This window comes from Scardinius erythrophthalmus (genome assembly GCF_964197995.2).
Source record: "Scardinius erythrophthalmus genome assembly, chromosome: 21".
NCBI lineage: Eukaryota > Metazoa > Chordata > Actinopteri > Cypriniformes > Leuciscidae > Scardinius > Scardinius erythrophthalmus.
Genome location: NC_138241.1, coordinates 932,898 through 959,378, shown reverse-complemented (window position 1 = coordinate 959,378; position 26,481 = coordinate 932,898). Strand labels below are relative to the sequence as shown.

Sequence of the window (26,481 nt, the reverse complement as noted above, 5' to 3'; positions counted from 1 at the left end):
TATGAATGGATGGATGCATAAATGGATAGAACAATGATAGATGGACAGAATGAGATGGATGGATATATAGAACAATAGATAGAAGACAGACAGATGGATGTATGGATAGATAAAATGATAGATAGATCGATAGATAGAAGGATTTGGATGGATGCATATTTGGATATAGTTAGACACAGAAAGATGGATAGATAGAATGATAGATAGAAAGATGATGGATAGATATGGATGGACAGAACAATAAAGAAAGAACGATAGATATATAGAATGATATGGATGGATAGAAGGAATGATGAAAGGATGGATGATGGATAAGTGGAATGATGAAAGGATAGTCAGTCAAAAAACGCAAAAGCATTATTAGGTTTTTTTTTTATTTCATTTTCTCCATAATTAATTTTGAAACACACTGATTTCATTATGAATGGAAATAAATTAATCAGATATTTCTACATTACATACAAACTATAACCTTCGTGACTGTGTTGTAAGGCTTGTGTAACAGAGACAGAAAACTGCATAAAACGGATCATCTATGATTATTTATTCGCATTAAACCAGAAGAGATGTTTGATCTGAGGAGGCCGAGGGGAAGGAGCCGCTGAAACCTCATCATTTGGCCGTCTTCTTCTCCATGCTGAGGAAGAGGAACACACAGCGCATTACTGCACCAGTACTGTACTGACCCAGACCAGCCTGAACTCACGCACAGACGGGATCATATATTTACAGTAAGCATTAGATGATGATAATAACAGGTCGTTAGAGGTGTAACGCATCACAAAATCCACGGTTCGGATCATTTACAGTTTTTGAGCCACAGAGCGGATAATTTTTCAGATCAACAAAACATTTTTTTTATAGATATATACATATATACATATGTGGTATTTTTCGATACCACAGTAAAAACTACTAGCCTAACTGATAAAGTTCAAACATTGTTAAAGAAAAGTGAACAGTCAGTAATAAAATAAGAACAAACACACAGATTACAAGCAGAGATAAACACTGAATAACAAAGTTACAGTCTAACTGTAGTGTTCAGGTACAGACATTAATAATTAAGCCTAATGTAAAAAAAACACTATTTGTTCACTGAAGAAATGAAATATAGTTTAATCTTTGTTAAAGCTGTATTCTGTTGTTTTATTAACATTAATGACACAGACGACAGCAGGAATATTAGGATACTGTCACTTTAAGAGGAATAAACTGACAAACATCCGGTTTCTTCCTGTTCACTGACGACAGAACCGAGAGAACACTCGCAGAGACGGCACGTCCAAATGATAAACTTTCACTCTATGATGGTTAAATTTAGCAGTTCATCCGCAAATCACACGTGTGCCGAACCAAGGAGAGCTGATCCGTACAGATCACGATCAATCCGTTGCACACTTACAGGTCGTGCTTGTATCGGATGAGTCTGGATTTACAGTAAGCATTACGTGAGGATAATAACCGTACTTGTATCGGATGAGTCTGGATTTACGGTAAGCATTACGTGAGGATAATAACCGTACTTGTATCGGATGAGTCTGGATTTACAGTAAGCATTACATGAGGATAATAACCGTACTTGGATCGGATGAGTCTGGATTTACAGTAAGCATTACGTGAGGATAATAACCGTACTTGGATCGGATGAGTCTGGATTTACGGTAAGAATTACGTGAGGATAATAACCGTACTTGGATCGGATGAGTCTGGATTTACGGTAAGCATTACGTGAGGATAATAACCGTACTTGGATTGGATGAGTCTGGATTTACAGTAAGCATTACACGAGGGTAATAACCGTACTTGTATCGGATGAGTCTGGATTTACAGTAAGCATTACGTGAGGGTAATAACCGTACTTGTATCGGATGAGTCTGGATTTACAGTAAGCATTACGTGAGGGTAATAACCTTACTTGTATCGGATGAGTCTGGATTTACGGTAAGCATTATGTGAGGATAATAACCGTACTTGTATCGGATGAGTCTGGATTTACAGTAAGCATTACACGAGGGTAATAACCGTACTTGTATCGGATGAGTCTGGATTTACGGTAAGCATTATGTGAGGATAATAACCGTACTTGTATCGGATGAGTCTGGATTTACAGTAAGCATTACGTGAGGGTAATAACCGTACTTGTATCGGATGAGTCTGGATTTACGGTAAGCATTACGTGAGGATAATAACCGTACTTGTATCGGATGAGTCTGGATTTACAGTAAGCATTACGTGAGGATAATAACCGTACTTGTATCGGATGAGTCTGGATTTACAGTAAGCATTACGTGAGGATAATAACCGTACTTGTATCGGATGAGTCTGGATTTACGGTAAGCATTACGTGAGGATAATAACCGTACTTGTATCGGATGAGTCTGGATTTACAGTAAGCATTACGTGAGGGTAATAACCTTACTTGTATCGGATGAGTCTGGATTTACAGTAAGCATTACGTGAGGGTAATAACCGTACTTGTATCGGATGAGTCTGGATTTACAGTAAGCATTACGTGAGGGTAATAACCGTACTTGTATCGGATGAGTCTGGATTTATGGTAAGCATTACACGAGGGTAATAACCGTACTTGTATCGGATGAGTCTGGATTTACAGTAAGCATTACGTGAGGGTAATAACCTTACTTGTATCGGATGAGTCTGGATTTACGGTAAGCATTACGTGAGGATAATAACCGTACTTGTATCGGATGAGTCTGGATTTACGGTAAGCATTACGTGAGGGTAATAACCGTACTTGGATCGGATGAGTCTGGATTTACGGTAAGCATTACGTGAGGATAATAACCGTACTTGTATCGGATGAGTCTGGATTTACGGTAAGCATTACGTGAGGGTAATAACCGTACTTGTATCGGATGAGTCTGGATTTACAGTAAGCATTACGTGAGGGTAATAACCGTACTTGTATCGGATGAGTCTGGATTTATGGTAAGCATTACACGAGGGTAATAACCATACTTGTATCGGATGAGTCTGGATTTACAGTAAGCATTACGTGAGGGTAATAACCGTACTTGTATCGGATGAGTCTGGATTTACGGTAAGCATTACGTGAGGATAATAACCGTACTTGTATCGGATGAGTCTGGATTTACAGTAAGCATAACGTGAGGGTAATAACCGTACTTGTATCGGATGAGTCTGGATTTACAGTAAGCATTACGTGAGGGGAATAACTGTACTTGTATCGGATGAGTCTGGATTTACAGTAAGCATTACGTGAGGGTAATAACCGTACTTGTATCGGATGAGTCTGGATTTACAGTAAGCATTACGTGAGGGGAATAACCGTACTTGTATCGGATGAGTCTGGATTTACGGTAAGCATTACGTGAGGATAATAACCGTACTTGTATCGGATGAGTCTGCTGCCCTGGATGAGCTGGGCCGTCTCATTGGTCAGGTGGCAGGCGAACAGAAGCCAGTTCCTCGGCTGGACCTTATAGGCGAAGCGCATGAACAGCAGCGAGTAGCAGGTCAGAGCTGGAGAAACAGAGCCAGAGTTACCCTTTGACCTCACAGAGCCTGTCTGTTGCACACTGTGGTGTCTCTTAGTCAAGTCACTTTTATTTATATAGGCCTAGCGCTTTTTACAGTACAGAGAGTTTCAAAGCAGCTTTACAGAGATAACAGGAAAATAATGCAACAAAGTTTGTTTCCAGAAGACACTAGCGTCAGTCCAGCTTCAGTAAGTTCAGTGATGTTTCATTTTTGTTGTAAAAAAGTTATTCATTTAGTTCATTTATATATATAGCCGCTCTGGTGAAAACCGTGATGTCATCGTCCAGCTCAGCTCAATTCTCAGATAATGGTGTCAATGCAGATCAATAATATTGTTGAATATTAAACCACAGTGAAGAAACCAAAACTCCATCAGTGACAGAATGGAGAAAAACACCTCGTGAGAAACCAGACTCAGTCGCTCAGTTCTCCTGGCCAAGGAGAGAACAGTGTGTGATTATGAGTCAGGCAGCGTTACAGGTCAGAGGTCAGATTGGATGAGAACATCAGAATATTGTCCAGCTCTTACCGAAGGTCATCCGGCCGCTGATGATCTCGGGACTCTTCTTCATGTCGCTGATGGCAGCGATGGGCAAACCCCAGTTGGCCACCGGACCCCAGAAGTGCTGAGGGACAGGAGACAGAATAATGATCATAATAATATTAATAATAAGAAGAAGATATCATAATGCTGAGGACTTACCGTGCTGAGGGGACGATCCCACGGGAAGAGCAGATCCCACGGGAACAAGAGGTTAAAACATATTCATAGAAGATCAGCATTGTACAATATCAAGTGTCTGGTTGTTTGAAATCACAGAGACAAGAGCTGGCTTTACAGTAACACTTTCACTCAGGGCCGTTTACACAACAGCGTTTTCACCTGCAATCTAACATTTTATGCGTTTTGGCCGTTCATTTACACAAACAGCGTTTGTGGCCGTTCAAACAGCGTTTTGGGAAACGCAAACTTTTAAAAATGTCTTTCAAAGTGCAAGTTTTTGAAAACGATATTGTTTTCGTCTCCATGCAAACAACAAAAACGCAAATCTGTGAAGACTGTGATGTCATGCACACGCGTGTTACATGTTCAGTCTATCGTGCTTCAACGCCACCTACTGGCCTGGCAGCAGAACACACCGATTCCAGTCGTTTTCGCGGATCCGTGTGAACGAGGATCGATTTGACAATGTTGTCGTTCGTACGTGAAAAACGCGAAGGAAAAACATTTCTGTTTTTAGTTCATCGTTGTCAAGTAAACGTGCCCTAAGATGATCTACTAAAGGAAACTCAGCGGGGAATGAATCAGCCTGTTTACTGTCAACGTCCTGCTTTATATGGCCTTTTGTTTTAGGGTATGTTTACATGACAACAATGTACTGAAAACAGACGACAACGTTGTCAAAACAATCCCGTTCACAAGAATCTGCGAAAATGACTAAGAAGGGTGTATTATGCATGTCAGGCCAGTAGGTGGCGACGTCACTTTGTCAAGAAACACCCCACAGAACACGTGATTTGCATGAGTGAACATGCACACCACATCACCGTTTTGCTTGTGTTTTCAGGCCCCAAAACGCCATTGTTGTGTAAACGAACAGCCAAAAAGCTTTAAAAGTTTTCCACTTTCAGTTGAGAACGGTGTTGTGTAAACGTAACGTACCCTTAGTCAATCGAAAGTTTAAACACTCATAATATATCCTGTGAAAACTGTTTTGAAATTGAATATTGCAACTTTAAAACTTTGAATTTGGAACACAACTTGGTTAGACAAAAGGCTTTCTAGAAATTTTAGAGTCCAAATTATTTTGTAAAATAAATATTTTGATTAAAATAAAAATGTGTAGTTCAGCACATTTGCTTTACTACATCTATTATTTTCACTTCTGCTGAGTGTCTCTTTAGAAAGAGGCCGACCCTAGTCCAGATCTATAACCAGAAGACAGTGACAGGTTAGAGTTTATTGTGTCGTAACATCAGAAATCGATAAGGAGACACATTCCTGGCGTTAAGCCTCTGCAATGAAAATATAGTAACAACGTGAATATGCAGAGATTGGCGTGTGACAGCAATAATGAACTGCGCGGTTTATAATGAAATAAAACCCGTAAAACACAGCTTGACGGATGATAGAGTGCTCGTGTCAGGGGACTCTGGACTGCTGTTGTTATGACGCGGAGATGACGCGGATCTGGCGCCGCCTGGAGGCTCACCGCGGAACTGCAGCTCGTGTCCTTCACACGATAAACTGCAGTTTTCTGTTTATCATGAGCATAACAACAGTCTGTGTGTGAGGCTGCGAGTCATTTCACTGCATTCCGGTTTAATAACTGTCAAACATCGACATTATTTACCTCAGCGCTATTGAGAAACAGTGACTGACCTCATGAGATACTCTCTGAACTCTTTACTGCGGAGATGATCCACGGCTTTACGCGCCAGAGTTCCTGCCATCGTCAATAAGCGAATTATACAGTGATGAATATGAATATGAATTCAGTTTGTGTAAAAGTAAACACTGCTGCGCGCTTTACTACCGCAGCTAACCGCTGTGAACTAGAGGACAGAGTTACGCATGCGCAGATACTGCGATGACGCAATTTCCGGCATTAATACTCCTGTCAAATATAAAGTCACGAAAATGTATCTGGAATTTATAAATAATAAAGTTAAATCAGCAGATTTAACAGTTAATCCTGGTCACGTTCATCAGTTACATTCCTTTTACTAAAATAACCGTCGTTTGATAACTTAATATTGGAAACACTTTACAATAAGGTTCGTTAGTTAACTACTTTAGTTAACATCAATAATAAACTGCACGTATACAGGATTTATTAATCTTTGTAAATGTTAATTTCAACATTTACTAATACTTCATTAAAATCTTGTTAGCATTAGTTAATGCACTGTTAATGTTCATGAGTAACAGCTGGAATTTATTAACTAATGTTAACAAAGATGAACTAATACAGTAACAAATGTATTGCTCATTGTTAGTTCATGTTGGTTAACACATTAACTAATGAACCTTGTTGTAAAGTGTTACCAAAATATCTCTGTGTTTTTATTCTCTCTCATTTCATTTTTGTTTTATAAAGTAGTTAAATGTGTATGATGTTAACCGAGTAAATAACTGGCAGCGCTGTGATTGGCTGCCGTGAAGCATCACGTGATCAGGTCGTGACGTAGGACGTTCCGCGGAAGTAAAGATGGCGCTGGACGGCTCGTCCACGTCAGTTATGGCTCATAATAACCCATATCACAGTCATGTTTCTGATTATTACGGCAGGAAACTGAGCAATAAGCCCGATGTAGTGCCGTCTGGGGTCACCGAGAGGAAGGTGTCGCCGTCGGATAAGCCTGACATGGTGGTGCTGGACGTGATCGGCATCAAGGACTCGGGTGAGAGTCTCCCTCGGGCTGTTCTCCTCAGACTGTGTGTGAAATATCAATAACTGTGTTTCGTTTTCATCTGCAGATGCTCCAGGGCACAGAAAGAAGCACGAGACTGACACATATGTGCTGGTAAGACTCATTTATGGTCATGTATGTGCGTGAAATATGATGTGAAGCTCATCATAACATCACATGTGACGTCACGCGTTATGAATGTTCACGTTAAAGGGAAAATATCGTGAAAACTTTTGCTAAGTTTTTGGGTTTGAAACACTTGTTTAGTTTTTTAAAAAAAAGTTTTAATTTAATAATTAATTATATTTTAAGTGATATTTTCCTCACACAACACCCTTTTCAGACATCATAACTTTATAAAAGTCTCAACTGTCACTTTTGATCAATTTAGTGCATCCTTGATGAATACAAGTATTGATTTCTTTAAAAACTAAGTAATAAAATCATCGTACTGACCCAAACGTTCACATGGCAGTGGATGAGGACTTGTGTTACTGAGTTTTGTCAGTAGCAAAGCTCCATGGGAGTTCACCGAACACTGTTTCCACGGTAACGGTGTGTGTGGGGATTGTGGGTAGTGTAGTTTTCTCTGCTCTGATCTGTCCGTCTCCTCAGGGCACCATTCATCCCTTCCGCAAAACCCACCGTTCGGTGCTGGGCAAGTGTGCGCAGGAGTTCAGCCTGGTAACGTCTGACCGGCGGGTGAGTCCTTCACACACACACACACACACACACACACACACACAGGAGTGCAGCAGCGAGGCGCAAGAGCACGAGATCTGGAGAAACTCACATCACTGCTTTAGACGAGCTCTTGATCTGAAGCGAACAGTTTTAGTGAGTTACAGTGTGTGTGTTTCTTACAGTAGGGGTCAGAGTTCAGCCGTCAGGCCTCATGGAACACACACACACACACACACACACACTTAACGTCAGAGAAATCACTCATGAAACTGTGTGTGTGTTTCAGTCGTGGAGGATCCTCCTGTTCGGCGTGTTGAATCTCGTCTGCACAGCTTGTCTGCTGATGTGGTGCAGCTCCACCAACAGCATGGGTGAGGGATCACACACATTACCCAGCATGCTCAGCGCCACACAGGACACACACACACACACACACACACACACACACCCCGCTCCACTCTGTGATTGGGTTAGATCAGTTCCTGTTCAACACGAACGTCACAGAGTTTGTCAAATGTGGGATGAATAAATCAGACATACTGCTGTACACATGGACGTGTGTGTGTGTGTGTGTGTGTCTGTGTGTCTGTGTGTGTGTGTGTGAGAATCTGAAGTCTGTCTCAGTTTGCTCTACTACACAAACTCAAGCTTTCATCTGCGTCTCACAGTATGAACACAAGAACTCCAGAGTCTCTTCAGCAGCATTTCATCTGACAAAACTATCGACACACACACACACACACACACACACACACACACGTCCGTGTCATCATGTGCTTCGGTGTGCAGTCACCTGATCCTCTGCGGTATTGAGCTCTCAGTAACCGTGGTCAGTGTGTCTCAGACGTGACGCCCTCATGATGTTCCGCAGGACAGTGTCACAGTCAGGTGATTTATTTAAAGGTGATCATGTTAATGAAGCTGTAATCCGCAGATGAACCCATGATGAGTGAGATCTGATCTGACGGATATCAGATATTATTTCAGTCACATGACGGTTTGTGCCCTTCAGCTCCACATAAATAAACACCTTTCATTTCTTTTAATAAATGCTTGTAAGTTGTAGATTAAGATGCACAGCTCAAATCCCGGCCTATGCAATAACTAGGGAACACGACATATCAGCCGCCGCGTTCTCGTTAATGTTATCGTTATCGACCCGATAAGAAAATGTGGCCGATATCTTAAAGCCGATAAATACTGTATATCCTCTAGCTGAGACGCTTCAGATTCACACTGTTCAACATGATGGGTTTAAACTGCTTGAAATATGATTGACATCACTTGTGTAATTCACTTCTGCAAGTCTGTAATATCGGCTACATAAAGTAATAACGAGAACATTATAATAGTGTGTTTGGGACATGGATGTTAATGGTGAGACTTGTTTTTCTAATCAGGCTCTCAAAAATTATTGAAAAATTGGATTTAGATTTATCGAACAATATATCGGTTATCGGCATCCCTGGCAACAAGGACATCATTATTTTCAGATTATAGCCAGAAACTGATAAATGTCTGACATTATAACTCTACTCTATTGTCTAAGTAAGTGTGAGTTTTAATGTACGGTACGAAAGCTGGATATTCATTTAGAGCTTTGCTTTTCTTCTCCGTCGTCTTACGCTCACTCAATCTGTGAAAATAGGAGACGAATAAATGCAATATATTAATAACTAACTAATTTCTCGTTCTTCACTCTTTTAGATCAGGTTAAAACCGCATGTCGTCCGTTCAGAGAATGACCCCGTGACCTCTGAAAGTCCCATGATGCTCTGCTCTGTGGATCTGCTGGGGTTTTTTCAGTCGAGTGTGTGTGTGTGTGTGTGTGTGTAACAGGAAGGTTTGGATGTGTTTATTGGAGCGTCAGTCTTTCTCTCGGTCTCGGTTTACGCTCTGACTCGCCACTTCCTCCCGCCAGGTGTTAGCTTGTAGTTTGTCAATAAAGCTTTTAGTTTACATCTGGAGCGATCTATTGTTATTTTAATGTGCCGCGTCGACAGACACCCGAGCCGAGCCGCTCGATGCGTGTTCCTGAACTCAGTGACAGCTGAGCGCTGCAGTTTGCAAATCTGCTTTACCGACAGAGAAAGCGGATACTCGCGCGACGCTAGCCGGCTCCTGATGCTAATGGCGCTCGGCTCCCGTGAGGCCCGCAGTGAGACGACTGAAGGTCAGGGTTCGCGGACGATCAGATGTGTTTGGATGCTCTTATTAAATATTCAGATAAAGATCCGGGCTTGGTTTACCACTGCGTCTTCATCTGCTCCTCTTCTTCATCGATTAGCTCTGTAAACATACACACGTCTCCTTAATCTGAGCGCTGTATCCTACACGAGTGTGTGTATTCTGTGTCTCGCTCGGGGTTTATTCATGCATCATCTGTCATTACGCCATACTTTCCCTCCGCTCACAGATTCCTCTCGTTCCCGCAGGATTGCAGGTGTCGTGTTTCTAACAGAGGAAAGCACGGATCTGTGGCGGAACAGTGTTGTGAGCGTTAGCCAGCGCTGGCGTCGAGCGTTTAAGGGCAGGTTTAGGGCTGGTGGAGGCGTTACAGAGACTATAATGTGGTCCTGCGCTGATGTTCAACACACACTGAGAACACACACTCTCACACTGAGATACGGGATCAGCTCGTCACATCATGTGCTTGTTCATGGAAGTAAAATATCTCCGTTTTTGAAACAGAAAAGCTTGTTGAATTGCACAACTTGCAAAAATATGCACAACATTAACCGTGCTTGCTTTTTTAGGGCTGAAATTTAACATGGTCGTATATTTTAGCTGTGAATATTTCAATTAAAAAAATAATTGACATGTTTCACACACATTTTTACAATTTAAAAATTGCTTTTCCTGCAGATCCTGGATGTGAAATGTCTAATTTGAACCACTCAATTTGTAAAGCAAAATGAAATGGGCTGAAAATTGACTGTCGGAAATTATAGGTTTTATTTTTAAACTGACCGAATATTTTGGAAGTGAAATCTGAAGGGTGAATATTGATTATTGAATTTTTAATAATGAAAATGTGTGTGAAATGTTTTGAATTGAAATATTCACAGCTTAAATGTATAGGCTAACTGTTGAATTTCAGCCCATAAAAATGCAAGCATGGTTTATGCAATACATCATTTTTCGAGTAGTGCAATTCAACAAGCTCTTTTGTTTCGAAAACATTTGGCATTATTTTACTTCCATACTTATTTCAGTCTGTTTTCCTGATGGCAGGATTGTAAATGGGGATGATGAGATGCACCGCGTTCAGCAGGGAAAAGCAACGGTTAAATGTCACGTTGAGTTTGGACAAAGACTTTTGATATACAAAGGCGGTGCACTAATATTGCTTATGAATGTGAGGAAGAGCAGCGCATAATATGGCGGAATAAGTCCCGCCTCCTTTATCCAGCGGGAAACGCTTGCTGCCGGTTTGCTGGATTGATGATACAATATAGAGTATTTGCTCTGGCTCTTATTTTAAATGATTTTGTTCAGTTGTAGTGCTTGTTGTCATCTGTTGTCACTAGAGTTTATGCACTGACGTGAGTTTCCCGCGAGGCCACACACACACTCCCTCCCTCAGCCGGACTAAGTGGCAGAAGAGCTGCAGAGTGACTGGATTTAATAGCAGAAACTGAGAAAATGCCAGTAAAACAAACGATTATCAGTTTAAACTAAAGCTTGGACTCGATAAAGTGTTCTTTACAACTTACCAAAGATCCAGTGATCATGGATATTGACATGCAGCAGGAATCGGGTTTCCTGATTTTTACCCCTAAACTCAGCATATTGACACAAAATGAAAACTGCAAATCCACATTTCTCTTCCTGGATCCAGTTTCTGTGAATCGCAGCGACTAATTTGCTCCTCTGTTCTGTAACTTTCGGCAGTCTGTAAAAATACACCTCAGATTTCTTGTCAAATATCAGTCAATCTCGAAGCTCTTTCCCGTTTTAGATGTGTTTTGTGTGTTTTTTCCGGCATACAATTCATTCTGCTTTTCCATTGAAAACAATTGAAAAGGAAGATAATGCTTCGGTGTACACATGGCCGAAAAGCTCACAGTCTCAGTGATGTCCCTCAGGAAACCTCAGTGGAGTTTCCCCACACCCTTTCCCAAGCTTCATCCACTCGTGCTTTAACATTAGACGCTCCATGACCATTGAAGTGTGCCTTCGACTGCAGCTCAGCCTGAGAGCGCACTGTAAAGGACACGCTGGGTTTGATCCACATGCATTATGGGTGCGTGACACAATGCTGTTTTGAACACTGTATCTGTCTTCTGTTTCAGCCTTGACCGCATACACATACCTCACCATCTTCGATCTCTTCAGGTGAGTGTCATTTCTCATATTCAGACTATATATGTAGATAAGCTTGTTCCACATTTACACTTGTGTTTCTGATGTTAATGATGTAAAGTCATGTTAGTCGATGAGTGTTGTGTGGTGGACGAGTGCCAAGCACTTTTTATTTTACTATATCTCTTTACATAATTTTTTTTTTCTACTTAACTATAATTTAGTTATTTTACTAATCCAACTAATTACTCATCCGGACTTTCCCAATAGGTTGCACGTAAGGGGGGGAAAGTAGCATGATTCTTTCTGCCAGTCGGACTGTACACAGCTTTGCAAGAATCGTCAAAAATTGGTAATGGGCCGTGATGGGCCCACGGAAGAATTCCGTGAAATGAACATGGCCCCTTAAGTTAAGGAAAATGTCGTGGGTGGGCTAACGTTTCCATGACACGCGGGACAGCAACGGGACGGTTGGGTTTAGGAAAAGATGAACGGGACTTTTGGGTTTAGGAAAAGAAGAACGGGACGGTTGGGTTTAGGGAAAGATGAACGGGACTTTTGGGTTTAGGGAAAGAAGAACGGGACGGTTGGGTTTAGGGAAAGAATAACGGGACGGTTGGGTTTAGAGAAAGAAGAACGGGACGGTTTGGTTGGGTGAAAGTCCTGTGTTGTTTGACCCATCCACCAAGTCCCCAACCAATCGGATTTTTGGCCTTTCATAGTACTCTGTACCGTAGTTTCTCTTAATGCTACGGAACCATCACGAATAAAACCCCCAGATAAACGTGTCCAGTAAAACTGTTAAATAGTTTAGCTGGTGTGAGTCTCTGAGTAATGTGTGGTGTCTCCCTCAGTCTGATCACCTGTCTGCTGAGCTTCTGGGTGACCGTGAAGAAGCCCAGTCAACTCTACTCGTTTGGGTAAGAACCATTTTTCTGATCGCTCTCTCTTCACACTTCTGTTGAAGCTGCCCATGGCTCGACACACATGCAAGACAGCGTTTGGAGTTTATGGTGTTGATACTGATACCATAGTGAATAAGGCACCGTAAAGTAGACCATGTGACTCTGAAATTTGTGGAAGCCGATAGATCCATATTTCTCTTTTTAAAAGGATGAAAATAAGGCTGTGAGGGGCAGAAGTGCAGCGTGTTCAATAGATCATACTGTCAACATAACTAGTTGTCCTGCTTGTGAAACATCTTTCCAGTGCCATAAACACTTTATGCAACAGTTCTGTAAGTTGTGAGTTATGTGAGAATCACATGTGATCTAGGACTTTATACAGTGCTGCAGTAAAGACCCTCACAGCCTTATCTCCATCCTCGTTCAATTCAGTTTTGGTGTCAGTTGATCTGATCTGTTCGTGAGTGTGTGTACGAGTGTGTGTTGGTGAGTGATAGTGAGTTTAAATAGAGCTATGGTGAGTGTTGGTGAGTGTTGGTGAGTGTTGGTGAGTGTTGGTGAGTGATGGTGAGTGATGGTGAGTTTTAAAAGAGTGATGGTGAGTGTTGGTGAGTGATAGTGAGTTTTAATAGAGCGATGGTGAGTGATAGTGAGTGATAGTGAGTTTTAATAGAGCGATGGTGAGTGTTGGTGTGTGATAGTGAGTTTTAATAGAGCGATGGTGAGTGTTGGTGTGTGATAGTGAGTTTTAATAGAGCGATGGTGAGTGTTGGTGTGTGATAGTGAGTTTTAATAGAGTGTTGTTGAGTGTTGTTGAGTGTTGTTGAGTGTTGTTGAGTGTTGTTGAGTGTTGGTGAGTGTTGGTGAGTGTTGGTGAGTGATAGTGAGTTTTAATAGAGTGATGGTGAGTTTTAATAGAGTGATGGTGAGTGTTGGTGTGTGATAGTGAGTTTTAATAGAGTGTTGTTGAGTGTTGTTGAGTGTTGTTGAGTGTTGTTGAGTGTTGTTGAGTGTTGTTGAGTGTTGTTGAGTGTTGTTGAGTGTCGGTGAGTGATAGTGAGTTTTAATAGAGTGATGGTGAGTGATAGTGAGTTTTAATAGAGCGATGGTGAGTGTTGGTGTGTGATAGTGAGTTTTAATAGAGCGATGGTGAGTGTTGGTGTGTGATAGTGAGTTTTAATAGAGTTTTGTTGAGTTTTGTTGAGTTTTGTTGAGTGTTGTTGAGTGTTGTTGAGTGTTGTTGAGTGTTGTTGAGTGTTGGTGAGTGATAGTGAGTTTTAATAGAGTGATGGTGAGTGTTGGTGTGTGATAGTGAGTTTTAATAGAGTGTTGTTGAGTGTTGTTGAGTGTTGTTGAGTGTTGTTGAGTGTTGTTGAGTGTCGTTGAGTGTCGGTGAGTGTCGGTGAGTGTCGGTGAGTGTCGGTGAGTGATAGTGAGTTTTAATAGAGTGATGGTGAGTGATAGTGAGTTTTAATAGAGCGATGGTGAGTGTTGGTGTGTGATAGTGAGTTTTAATAGAGCGATGGTGAGTGTTGGTGTGTGATAGTGAGTTTTAATAGAGTTTTGTTGAGTTTTGTTGAGTTTTGTTGAGTGTTGTTGAGTGTTGTTGAGTGTTGTTGAGTGTTGTTGAGTGTTGGTGAGTGTTGGTGAGTGTTGGTGAGTGTTGGTGAGTGTTGGTGAGTGATAGTGAGTTTTAATAGAGTGATGGTGAGTGATAGTGAGTTTTAATAGAGCGATGGTGAGTGATAGTGAGTTTTAATAGAGCGATGGTGAGTGTTGGTGTGTGATAGTGAGTTTTAAGAGTGTTGGTGAGTGTTGGTGAGTGATAGTGAGTTTTAATAGAGTGATGGTGAGTGTTGTTGAGTGTTGTTGAGTGTTGTTGAGTGTTGGTGAGTGTTGGTGAGTGTTGGTGAGTGTTGGTGAGTGTTGGTGAGTGTTGGTGAGTGTTGGTGAGTGATAGTGAGTTTTAATAGAGTGATGGTGAGTGATAGTGAGTTTTAATAGAGCGATGGTGAGTGTTGGTGTGTGATAGTGAGTTTTAATAGAGCGATGGTGAGTGTTGGTGTGTGATAGTGAGTTTTAATAGAGTTTTGTTGAGTGTTGTTGAGTGTTGTTGAGTGTTGTTGAGTGTTGGTGAGTGTTGGTGAGTGATAGTGAGTTTTAATAGAGTGATGGTGAGTGATAGTGAGTTTTAATAGAGCGATGGTGAGTGATAGTGAGTTTTAATAGAGCGATGGTGAGTGTTGGTGTGTGATAGTGAGTTTTAATAGAGTGTTGGTGAGTGTTGGTGAGTGATAGTGAGTTTTAATAGAGTGATGGTGAGTGATGGTGAGTGATGTGAGTTTTAATAGAGTGATGGTGAGTGTTGGTGAGGGATAGTGAGTTTTAATAGAGCGATGGTGAGTGATAGTGAGTTTTAATAGAGCGATGGTGAGTGTTGTTGAGTGTTGGTGAGTGTTGGTGAGTGTTGGTGAGTGTTGGTGAGTGTTGGTGAGTGATAGTGAGTTTTAATAGAGCGATAGTGAGTTTTAATAGAGCGATGGTGAGTGTTGGTGAGGGATAGTGAGTTTTAATAGAGCGATGGTGAGTGATAGTGAGTTTTAATAGAGCGATGGTGAGTGTTGGTGAGTGATAGTGAGTTTTAATAGAGCGATGGTGAGTGATAGTGAGTTTAAATAGAGCGATGGTGAGTGTTGGTGTGTGTTAGTGAGTTTTAATAGAGTTGCTGAGTGTTGCTGAGTGTTGCTGAGTGTTGCTGAGTGTTGCTGAGTGTTGCTGAGTGTTGCTGAGTGTTGCTGAGTGTTGCTGAGTGTTGCTGAGTGTTGCTGAGTGTTGGTGAGTTTTAATAGAGCGATAGTGAGTTTTAATAGAGCGATGGTGAGTGTTGGTGAGGGATAGTGAGTTTTAATAGTGTTGTTGAGTGTTGTTGAGTGTTGTTGAGTGTTGGTGAGTGTTGGTGAGTGTTGGTGAGTGATAGTGAGTTTTAATAGAGCGATGGTGAGTGATAGTGAGTTTTAATAGAGCGATGGTGAGTGATAGTGAGTTTTAATAGAGCGATGGTGAGTGTTGGTAAGTGATAGTGAGTTTTAATAGAGCGATGGTGAGTGTTGGTGAGTGATAGTGAGTTTAAATAGAGCGATGGTGAGTGTTATTGAGTGTTATTGAGTGTTGGTGAGTGTTAGTGAGTGTTGGTGAGTGATAGTGAGTTTTAATAGAGCGATGGTGAGTGTTGGTGAGTGATAGTGAGTTTTAATAGAGCGATGGTGAGTGATGGTGAGTTTTAATAGAGCGATGGTGAGTGTTGGTGTGTGTTAGTGAGTTTTAATAGAGTTGCTGAGTGTTGCTGAGTGTTGCTGAGTGTTGCTGAGTGTTGCTGAGTGTTGCTGAGTGTTGGTGAGTTTTAATAGAGCGATAGTGAGTTTTAATAGAGCGATGGTGAGTGTTGGTGAGGGATAGTGAGTTTTAATAGTGTTGTTGAGTGTTGTTGAGTGTTGTTGAGTGTTGGTGAGTGTTGGTGAGTGTTGGTGAGTGATAGTGAGTTTTAATAGAGCGATGGTGAGTGATAGTGAGTTTTAATAGAGCGATGGTGAGTGATAGTGAGTTTTAATAGAGCGATGGTGAGTGTTGGTAAGTGATAGTGAGTTTTAATAGAGCGATGGTGAGTGTTGGTGAGTGATAGTGAGTTTAAATAGAGCGATGGTGAGTGTTATTGAGTGTTATTGAGTGTTGGTGAGTGTTAGTGAGTGTTGGTGAGTGATAGTGAGTTTTAATAGAGCGATGGTGAGTGTTGGTGAGTGATAGTGAGTTTTAATAGAGCGATGGTGAGTGATGGTGAGTTTTAATAGAGCGATGGTGAGTGTTGGTGAGTGATAGTGAGTTTTAATAGAGCGATGGTGAGTGATAGTGAGTTTTAATAGAGCGATGTGAGTGATGGTGAGTTTTAATAGAGCGATGGTGAGTGTTAGTGAGTGATGGTGAGTTTTAATAGAGCGATGGTGAGTGATAGTGAGTTTTAATAGAGCGTTGGTGAGTGATAGTGAATGATAGTGAGTTTTAATAGAGCGATGGTGAGTTTTGGTGAGTGATAGTGAGTTTTAATAGAGCGATGGTGAGTGTTGGTGTGTGATAGTGAGTTTTAAAGGAGAACTCCGGTCAATTTTAACATTGAGCTCATTTTATTGTACACTTGGAGTGCTGTCAATACAGAGAACAACTACAAAAATCGGTGTTGCCTACACCGAGTTATTCTATTTTTAAAATTTGCACCCTGTTGACTTCAATGGGGCAAGTACTAAACCTGCTTTTAGCCTCTTAACATCCTTGATGTGTCATTACAAGTGCACAAAAAATGTGAGTGATTTCTTCTGAGTGAACACGAGTGAATCTGACTGCAGTAGATGTAAAAGATATGTATAAAAATTATGTTATTTAAGCCAGCGCAAATACCTGTTTATATCCTGTTTTTCGGTTGAAGTCCAAAGTAGTCGATTGCCGAGTTCACGCGCGTGATAAACCTATGCGCGTGAACTCGGCAATCGACTACTTTGGACTTCAACCGAAAAATAGGATGTAAACACAGGTATTTTGCGCTGGCTTAAATAACATCATTTTTATACATATCTTTTACATCTACTGCAGTCAGATTCACTCGTGTTCACTCAGAAGGAATCACTCACATTTTCTGTGCACTTGTAATGACACATCAAGGATGTTAAGAGGCTAAAAGCAGGTTTAGTACTTGCCCCATTGAAGTCAACAGGGTGCAAATTTTAAAAATAGAATAACTCGGTGTAGGCAACACCGATTTTTGTAGTTGTTCTCTGTATTGACAGCACTCCAAGTGTACAATAAAATGAGCTCAATGTTAAAATTGACCGGAGTTCTCCTTTAATAGAGCGATGGTGAGTGTTGGTGTGTGATAGTGAGTTTTAATAGAGTGTTGGTGAGTGTTGGTGAGTGTTGGTGAGTGATAGTAAGTTTTAATAGAGCGATGGTGAGCGATAGTGAGTTTTAATAGAGTGTTGGTGAGTGTTGGTGAGTGTTGGTGAGTGTTGGTGAGTGTTGGTGAGTGTTGGTAAGTTTTAATAGAGTGATGGTGAGTGATAGGGAGTAGAGGTGGGGGAAAAAAGCGATACAGCATAGTATCGCGATAGTTTCTGTGGCAATACTGTATTGATACACGGGCGCCAAGTATCGATCTTTTATTATTTAAATTACACATGAGAATTTAACTTTGGTAGTAGAATGCTAAAAATCAATTGCTCATTCAGTCCACTAGATGGTGCTGTTTGTTTTCTGGTGAGGTCAGCGGGGGGTGACTGTTGGGTTGACTGTCAGCGTGCAGGAGGACGTAGATAAAATAAACATGGTAGCATCAGAGAAAGAAAATCTTCTCGACGGCTGTAGACATCGTCACAGCACAAAGGAGCACTCTAAGGTGCGAAGGTGCGCGCGGCAAAAATTACGTCATCGCGGTGTGGGCGGTCGCACGCGTTGGGTGCGCAAGGGCCCATTTCGCCTGGCGGTGTGCACGCCAGATTTTGTAACAACGCACGCGGCACCGCATCCGAAGATGAACGACTCCGAGCCGAATCTGGCCGAGCTCGAACTTCTCACCACACCGGCACCCAGTTTGCACGTTATCACAGGTTCATGTAAGTGTTTTTTAGTTAGTCCGCTTGACAATCACATTTTGCGGCAATACAATTGATGTGACATGAACAAACAGATGTTGACAGTTTTCCTTTGCGGACATAATTTGAAATTTGCAGTAATAAAGTGCAATATATTGCAGAATATCCAATATGTTTAAAATCGCAATAATATCGTATCGTGACCTAAGTATCGGGATAATATCGTATCGTGGTGCCTCTGGTGATTCCCACCCCTAATAGTGAGTGATAGTAAGTTTTAATAGAGCGATGGTGAGTGTTGGTGAGCGTGCGTGCGTGAGTGAGAGAGTGCTTCAGTTCCAGTAATGGTGTGTGTGTGTGTGTGTGTGTGAGAGAGAGAGTGCTTCAGCTTCAGTAATTTTGTGTGTGTGTGTGTGTGTGTGTGTGTGTGTGTGTGTGTGTGTGTGTGTGTAAGTGTGTGTGTGAGAGAGAGAGAGAGAGTGCTTCAGCTCCAGTAATGGTGTGTGTGTGTGTGTGTGTGCGTGTGTGTGTGTGTGTGTGTGTGTGTGTGTGTGTGTGTGTGTGTGTGTGTGTGTGTGTGTGTGTGTGTGTGTGTGAGAGATAGTGCTTCAGCTCCAGTAATGGTGTGTGTGAGAGAGAGAGAGTGCTTCAGCTCCAGTAATGATGTGTGTGTGTGTGTGTGTGTGTGTGTGTGTGTGTGTGTGTGTGTGTCTCAGCTTCGAGCGGTGTGAAGTGCTGGCTGTGTTCTCCTCCACTGTGCTGGTTCAGCTGGGATCGCTCTTCATCCTGAAGGAAAGGTGAGATCCTGCGTCTCTGCAGAACTTGATCCGCTCAATATTTCCTGCTGTGGGAATCTGGACATCATGAAGATCAGGTCCACACTCAGCTGATCTACACACACACACACACACACACACTCGTACGAGTGATCAACAACACAACTTCTGATGAGGATTCAGTGTTTCCTCCTCACGCTTATGCGTTTAGCAGATGCTTTTATCCAACGCAACTTACAAAAGCGTTTCGTCAACAGCCGTATTCAGACGCTCAGTGTTTCTCAGGGGGTCGTACGGTGTCTTCAACATTTACAGGGTCAGTCTGTGATTTTACTCCCATCCAAATCCACATCTCTGAGTTACAGAAGGGATCATCCGAAAGGAGTTTTGTAGATGCTGTTGGACCACTGCACTAAGCTGGAATGTGCGCTCATTTTAATAATGGACACTGTTATTACACCGAAATGCAGGAAACTGTTCAGAATAATGATATTACTTCAGCGCTTCACTGCAGTGAGTGAGAGCTGTCGAGGAGAAAAAGAAAACTCTCACATAAACTTTGCAATGCAATAAAAAATATATAATTATATTTCGGGAACATTACAATAAGGTTCCATTTGTTAATATGAACTAACAGTGAAAAATACTTCTAAACCGTTTATTAATCTTAGGTCATGTTCATTTTAATATTTACTAATGCATTATTAAAATCAAAAGTCATATTATGGACTCTTTTATAAACAACCACATTTATATAACTACTAGTATCATAAATGTATTGCTCATTGTTAGTTCATGTTCGGCAATGCATTAAATAACATTTATGCAATCTTGTAAAGTATTACCAGTATTTTTATATACTTTTATATATTATGGCTTGTATAAATCATTTCTCTAGTGGAACAAGTCGCTGGATCACATGTTTATCTAATGTAAATAACCACGTATAATTTCCACGTTTAAAACATCAGCATCAGTTTTCCAGTTTTGAAATAGGATGTTGCAATTATCACATGATAAATAGGATATTATTTTCCTAATATTAAATTAAATATGGATGTTTTAATTGTCCAAGCCATAACAGACATGTAGTTTACAGCTGACAGTCATGTGACTCCGTTAATGAATCCCTGTGCATCGCTGAGGTTTAAGTGTGTTTCACAGACGTCCCCATGAGAAACACTTAAAGATCCAACTGTATTTGTAATATGCAAAGCCAGGTTTATTAGAGAATAATTATATTAGGACATGATGTTATTGAGCAGAACCTCCCAGATGAGTGTGTAGTTATTCTCTTTCTGTGTGTTGCTTCTTTATCAGTGTTGAGCGTTTTGTGGAGCAGCCCGAGGTTCACACGTGAGTACAACCATCACTGAACACACACTCTCACACTCACTCACTCACTCACTCACACTCACTCTCACACTCACTCACTCACTCACTCACTCACTCACTCACTCACTCACTCACACACACTCTCACACTCACTCACTCACTCTCACACTCACTCACTCACTCACTCACTCACTCACTCACTCACTCACTCACTCACACACTCACTCTCACACTCACTCACTCACTCACTCACTCACACACACACACTCTCACACACACTCACTCTCACACTCACTCACTCACTCACACACACTCTCACACTCACTCACTCACTCACTCTCACACACTCACTCACACACACACTCACACTAACACTAACCCTAACAGACAGACATAGACACACACACACTCACACTAACAGACACACACACACAAACACTCACTCACTGACACACACACACATCAAGGGCCTTATATACTCACCACAGAGTTCTTTATTGTTCTTCGTTTGGGGTAAAAAGAAGTTAGAAATATGTGACCAGCGATTATACTGTTAGCGAACACCCTGACTCCGCCCACATTTATGTTAGCGAACACCCTGACTCCACCCACATTTGTTAGCGAACACCCTGACTCCGCCCACATTTATGTTAGCGAACACCCTGACTCCACCCACATTTGTTAGCAAACACTGACTCCGCCCACATTGAGATGAATATGTAAATATGTGCTGCTCTTTCCTCAGTAACAGAATAAATGGACAATATCAATATCTGTGTGTGTGTGTGTGTGTGTGTGTGTGTGTGTGTGTGTGTGTGTGTGTGTGTGTGTGTGTGTGTGTGTGTGTGTGTGTGTGTTGTGTGTTTTAGGGGGCGTCTGCTGGTGGGAACATTCGTGGCTCTGTTTTTCAACCTGTTGACTCTTCTGTCTGTCAAGAACAAGCCGTTCGTCTTTGTGTCTGAAGGTAAGATCTTCTCACAGAGTTTAACTTCACACACTCTTCCCGACTCCTGCTCTTCTGCTGTCGTCTAGACTTCAGTGAATCAACCCTCGCACGGTTCTGCAAATGTGTTGACCACAGTTTCCCATTAATAACATTTAATCATCATTTAACTGAACTAAAATCTAATGTGCTATGGTTTAGTGCACTTAAAAGGCTGCAACTTCATTAAATAAGTGTGTAGTCTGTTGAGCTGATGATCCGGTGTGTTCCTCTCAGAGCGGATCAGCTCGAGTGAATGCAGTGAACTCATCTCTGGGAGTTTACTGTGCGTTTAGGAAACACAATCGGCACCAGTTACGCATTTCGTATAATTTCCAATATTTAGTGGACAGATGATTGGAAGATTCCACTCGATTTGTAAGCCTTTGTTTGTGAATCTGTTTTCACAGAAAATGCGGTTTTCCACAAACTCTAGCAAGTGCAGATATAATTTTACTACTGTAGTGTAAATCTGGGTGTTTTTAACCATTTAGATGCCATGGACCCCCAAATATGATCATCCTCATGCGATGGACCCCATCCTACAAATTATAAAGCAGCTTTATATTTTCATGTATAAAGATTAAATTTATGCTATAGAAAATCATATTATAAACGTGTAGAATATTGTGTTAAAAAAATAGTTTGTTACGTAAAGCCTTTTCTATTCACTATAGTTCTGTACTGTTAGATGTATATTTCTTTTAATAATTTGTATTTAAATCAACATTATTTAATTAAAACGTTTTTTATTTTAAATCAGAAGCATTAATTCATTCATTCATTCATTCATTCATTCATCTTTACTTCTTTTTCTCTAAACGTTTACATTGATCCACTAGCACTCTTGCGGCCCACAGTGTGAAAACACTGTAAAGTAAAAATTAATATTCTTGTGAAATATTTATTTTTCATTAATAAGTGTGTTGTTGTTGTTGGTTGTTGTTATTAAAATTTATCCTGAAAAACTGAGTGAATGAGACACCATCACATCTAAAAACAGGTTTGAGTCCACTGTAAAGTCAATGCACAGACATCCTCTGTTCAACACACTGTAAGTGCACCAGATTGATGCATTCAACTTTAAATGTACAGTATTTTCTCTGTGTGTGTGTGTGTGTGTGTGTGTGTGTGTGTGTGTAGCTGCGAGCACCAGCTGGCTTCAGGAGCACGTGGCCGATCTGAGCCGAAGGTAAGAACGTCTCGCTCCGTCACGTGTGATAAACAGAGCGCTGATGCTCAGAAGTGTGTGTGTGATAAATAGAGTGCTGATGCTCAGACGTGTGTGTGTGTGCAGTTTGTGTGGACTGATCCCGGCGCTGAGCAGCGTTCTCCTGCCCAGGATGAACCCGTTTGTGCTGATCAACCTGGCCGGAGCCTTCGCTCTGGGCATCACCTACATGCTCATCGAGATCAGGTGAGGACACACACGCGTAGAGGAGCTCCTCCTGCTCATTCATCTCACAGTCATCAGTCTGGTTATTGATATAACTCTACATTTGGGTTGATCATTTTAATCAATTCTTATTTTGATGAACCCATTTTGATTCTTAAATCCCTATAATAGCGTGCCTGCCATCCCATAATCTCAGTAATCTTTGATACTGTTGATATGAATCAAGGTCTCAGCTCTCAAATCCTGTCAGTTTCATCACTAAATTCAGTCCATAAATGAGTGTGTGGGTGTGTGTGTTTAATGTGTGCGAGAAGAACCGATCATCTCTTCCTCAACACTACTAGTTACAGCAGCAAATAAACATCAGTGAACATCAGAAGATACAGAACAACTTCCTGAAATCAGTCATGTCTCATGAAATCAATCGATCAGTGTTTCAACCGTCAGTAAAACAGCTGGAGAACAATAACGCCTCATTATCCTCAAGCCTGTCCGTGTCTAAACTCTACATTAATAACTCTACATTAAAGGTACAATATGTAAGATTTTTGCATTAGAATATCCCAAAATCTCAAGGCCAGTGTTATATTTTTGTTAAGTTGATTACTTACAATATCCCAAATGTTTCCAACTATTTTTAAATCGTGAGAAAATTGTGATTTTAACCAAGGAAACGGGGCGTTAGAGCAGGGGGAGCTGGGAGTCGCCAGTCAGTGGCGTCACATCTGCGTTACCCTCGGCTTCCGCTCGTGCTGCGTGGAGTCCTGGACAAATGCGGAAGTTGTAGTTGTAGCATCTATCCGTCTATCAAGCTACAAACGTTAGCTTGTTTCGTGCAGTCATTATGGAACACAATTATTCTTTACCGATTGCAGCTGGTTCTGTCGACAAAGCATGCTTAATTTTATATTTTCCAAATGTAGCATTCGGTAATAGTTATGTTTATGTAAAGGAAGTATTATTGCTTTAGGTTTCTGTTTAGTTTATTGACATTGTTTATCACGTCTGGTGATTATGGCAATGTAAATAAATTTAGCATGTGTTATGCATAAAGATTAATCAGTATTTTGGCAAATGATGTGGGTATGTTCGAATGCACTTTTACAACAGTTGTTTAGAACATGTAAAACTGCGCAGCGTTATCACAACAATGAATTCGACAAATACAGTAACATCTATGATAACCAATTTAGTATTAAACTTTACTTTTATTGCTGTTAATTCATTTTAATGAAATAAAAGTGTGATAAGGTTCAAGAGTCAGGAAGGAAGAAGACAGGGGTCAGCGTGACTGAAACTCGTACTTTATTAAAATAAAACAAAACAAAACAAAACAAACAAAAGTCGTGCACAATGTGCATTCACAGTGGCAACCGCAACGGTACGAGTCCTCAGTCAATATCTCTCTCTCTCTCTCTCTCTCTCTCTCTCTCTCTCTCTCTCTCTACACCAATAATACTGGAATAAGACACAGGTGGTGTTCGTCATTTGCACTTGACCCATTTATGTCCTGCTCGTCTCGTTTCTCTCGCTCCCCTTACAGACCATGACCCCCTCGCCACAAAAAGCATGTCATTAAACGCAACATTTATAAAAATAGAACTTAACCTCATCCATGAACATGATTTTTCGTGTGTGAGTACATCTGAAGTGCTGTCGTCAGTGTGTACTGATGATGTTGTGTGTTGTTGTGCAGTAACTATCACGCGATGGACACCGCGTCTGCCGTGGCCATCGCCCTCATGACCTTCGGCACCATGTACCCGATGAGTGTGTACAGCGGGAAGGTTCTGCTGCAGGTGTGTGTGCTCACGTGTGTGTACTGAACCCTGTGTGACGCGCAGACTTCACACACTCACGCTGTCCTCTCTTCTTTCAGACCACCCCGTCTCACGTCATCGGTCAGCTGGATAAACTGCTCCGAGAGGTCAGTCCTTCAGCAGGTCTGCACTATAGTGCTGAGAGTGTTGGGCCACTCCTTCAAATCACTGAATTCAGGAGTTGTGTAAAATCAAGCATGCAGACGCTTCTACACACATTTGTGAAAGAATGATTCTTGCCTGACTGCATTGTGTTAAGTGTGAAGTTTGGTGGAGGGGGGGTTATGGTGTGGGGTTCAAACATTCCCATAAACACACTCCTAAACCTTGTGGAAAGCCTTCCCAGAAGAGTTAAAGCTATAGGGTGGAGCAACTCCTCATTAAGCCCTACGGATCAGGAATGGGATGTCCGTAAAGGTCATGTGCATGTAAAGGCAGACATCCCAAACCTGTTGGCGGCGTAGTGTACCGTGTGCCTGACGCTGCCTGCGCTCTCCTCTTCATCACTCACTCCTGATGTGTTTCAGGTGTCCACGCTGGATGGAGTTCTTGAAGTCAGAAACGAGCACTTCTGGACCATTGGCTTCGGCTCTTTGGTGTGTAGTTCTTTCTAACTGATGATTTCGAACACTGATGAGTTCACGAACACTGAAATCATGAGGGCTTGACAAAGGCTTTGCACAAACTTGTGTTATTACTGTTTTTACACAATTAAAGGAAAGTCATCGTCCAGCTCAGGTCAGTTCTCATATAATGGTGTCAATGCAGGAGATCAATAATACTGTTGAATATTAAATTAAATGTCCCCAACTAAGCAAGCCACAAGTCAATGGCGAAAAAGGCGTAGACATATTCCACATATACACAACATTAAACGCTGGATTTCCTGTAACTCACTGTTTTTGAGTTTGTGACGTCAGAAACTCAAAGCGTGTGTTTGAGACTGTCTTTGGTTCACTGCAGTTTTAAGGAGAGAATACTCAGCAATGATGTTGACTTATGAATTTACACATGGTTTAGCACATTAATAGACACATACACAATATTAAACGCTGGATTTTCTGTAACTCACACTGTTTTTGCACAGGCTGGTTCTGTCCACGTCCGCATCCGCAGAGACGCTGATGAGCAAATGGTGTTGGCTCACGTGTCCAACCGTTTGAGCGCGCTCGTCTCCACGCTAACCGTCCAGATCTTCAAGGACGAGTGGATCCGCCCGTCTCTGAGTTCTGGCGCTGGATCGCTCAGTCTCTCGGAGTACGTGTCTTCAGCCGTGGTGTCCGAGCTGAACCCGGCCACGTCCACGCCTGCCAAACCCAGCAGCCCTCCGCCCGAGTTCTCCTTCAACACGCCGGGCCGACACGTGCAGCCGCTGGTGTTCCCGGCCCATCAGCCCCGGCTCCCGTACGGCCTCCAGGGGCCCGGGGTCCGGCTGGGCTTCGGCCTCGGGCCTCAGGGATACAGGACTCTGAACACTGCGGGAATACACAGATACGGGAGTCTTCCCAACACACACACTGACCTAAAGAGACCCTGAGCTCGTCACATACACCAAAACCCTGAGTATTTATTGTTACGGGACCAATAGCTACGGTTTTATTCACAATGGATGTTTTATCTGTATTGTTTATTTGTATTAAACTGCTATCAGACATCTTATTTTTCCCGGTGTCTTCATTATGAAAGGCCATTCATTCCCACTAGCT

At 41.7% G+C, this 26,481-nt stretch overlaps 2 protein-coding genes across 3 annotated transcripts; one reads left to right on the top strand and one right to left on the bottom strand.

Annotated features, from left to right (window-relative positions):
• Positions 1-357: 357 nt before the first annotated feature.
• Positions 358-6,110, bottom strand: mpc1 (mitochondrial pyruvate carrier 1). 2 transcript variants are annotated; one of them, XM_081350966.1, is made up of 4 exons: positions 5,905-6,110; positions 4,055-4,151; positions 3,375-3,507; positions 358-637 (listed from the first exon to the last, which is right to left on the bottom strand). In XM_081350966.1, the coding sequence occupies exons 1-4, from the start codon at positions 5,977-5,979 to the stop codon at positions 613-615; spliced, it is 330 nt and encodes a 109-aa protein (XP_081207092.1). In that variant the 5' UTR covers positions 5,980-6,110; the 3' UTR covers positions 358-612. The 2 variants fall into 2 exon arrangements, with proteins under 2 accessions (XP_081207092.1, XP_081207093.1); XM_081350967.1 differs by having other exon boundaries at positions 4,229-6,100.
• On the top strand, positions 6,108-26,481 carry slc30a6 (solute carrier family 30 member 6). The gene is made up of 15 exons (XM_081350965.1): positions 6,108-6,930; positions 7,007-7,053; positions 7,555-7,641; positions 7,910-7,994; positions 11,919-11,961; positions 12,783-12,848; positions 19,183-19,263; positions 20,563-20,598; positions 21,447-21,541; positions 22,703-22,751; positions 22,857-22,976; positions 24,652-24,754; positions 24,835-24,882; positions 25,303-25,371; positions 25,863-26,481. Exons 1-15 carry the CDS (start codon positions 6,738-6,740, stop codon positions 26,310-26,312), a joined length of 1,572 nt encoding a protein of 523 aa, XP_081207091.1. The 5' UTR covers positions 6,108-6,737; the 3' UTR covers positions 26,313-26,481.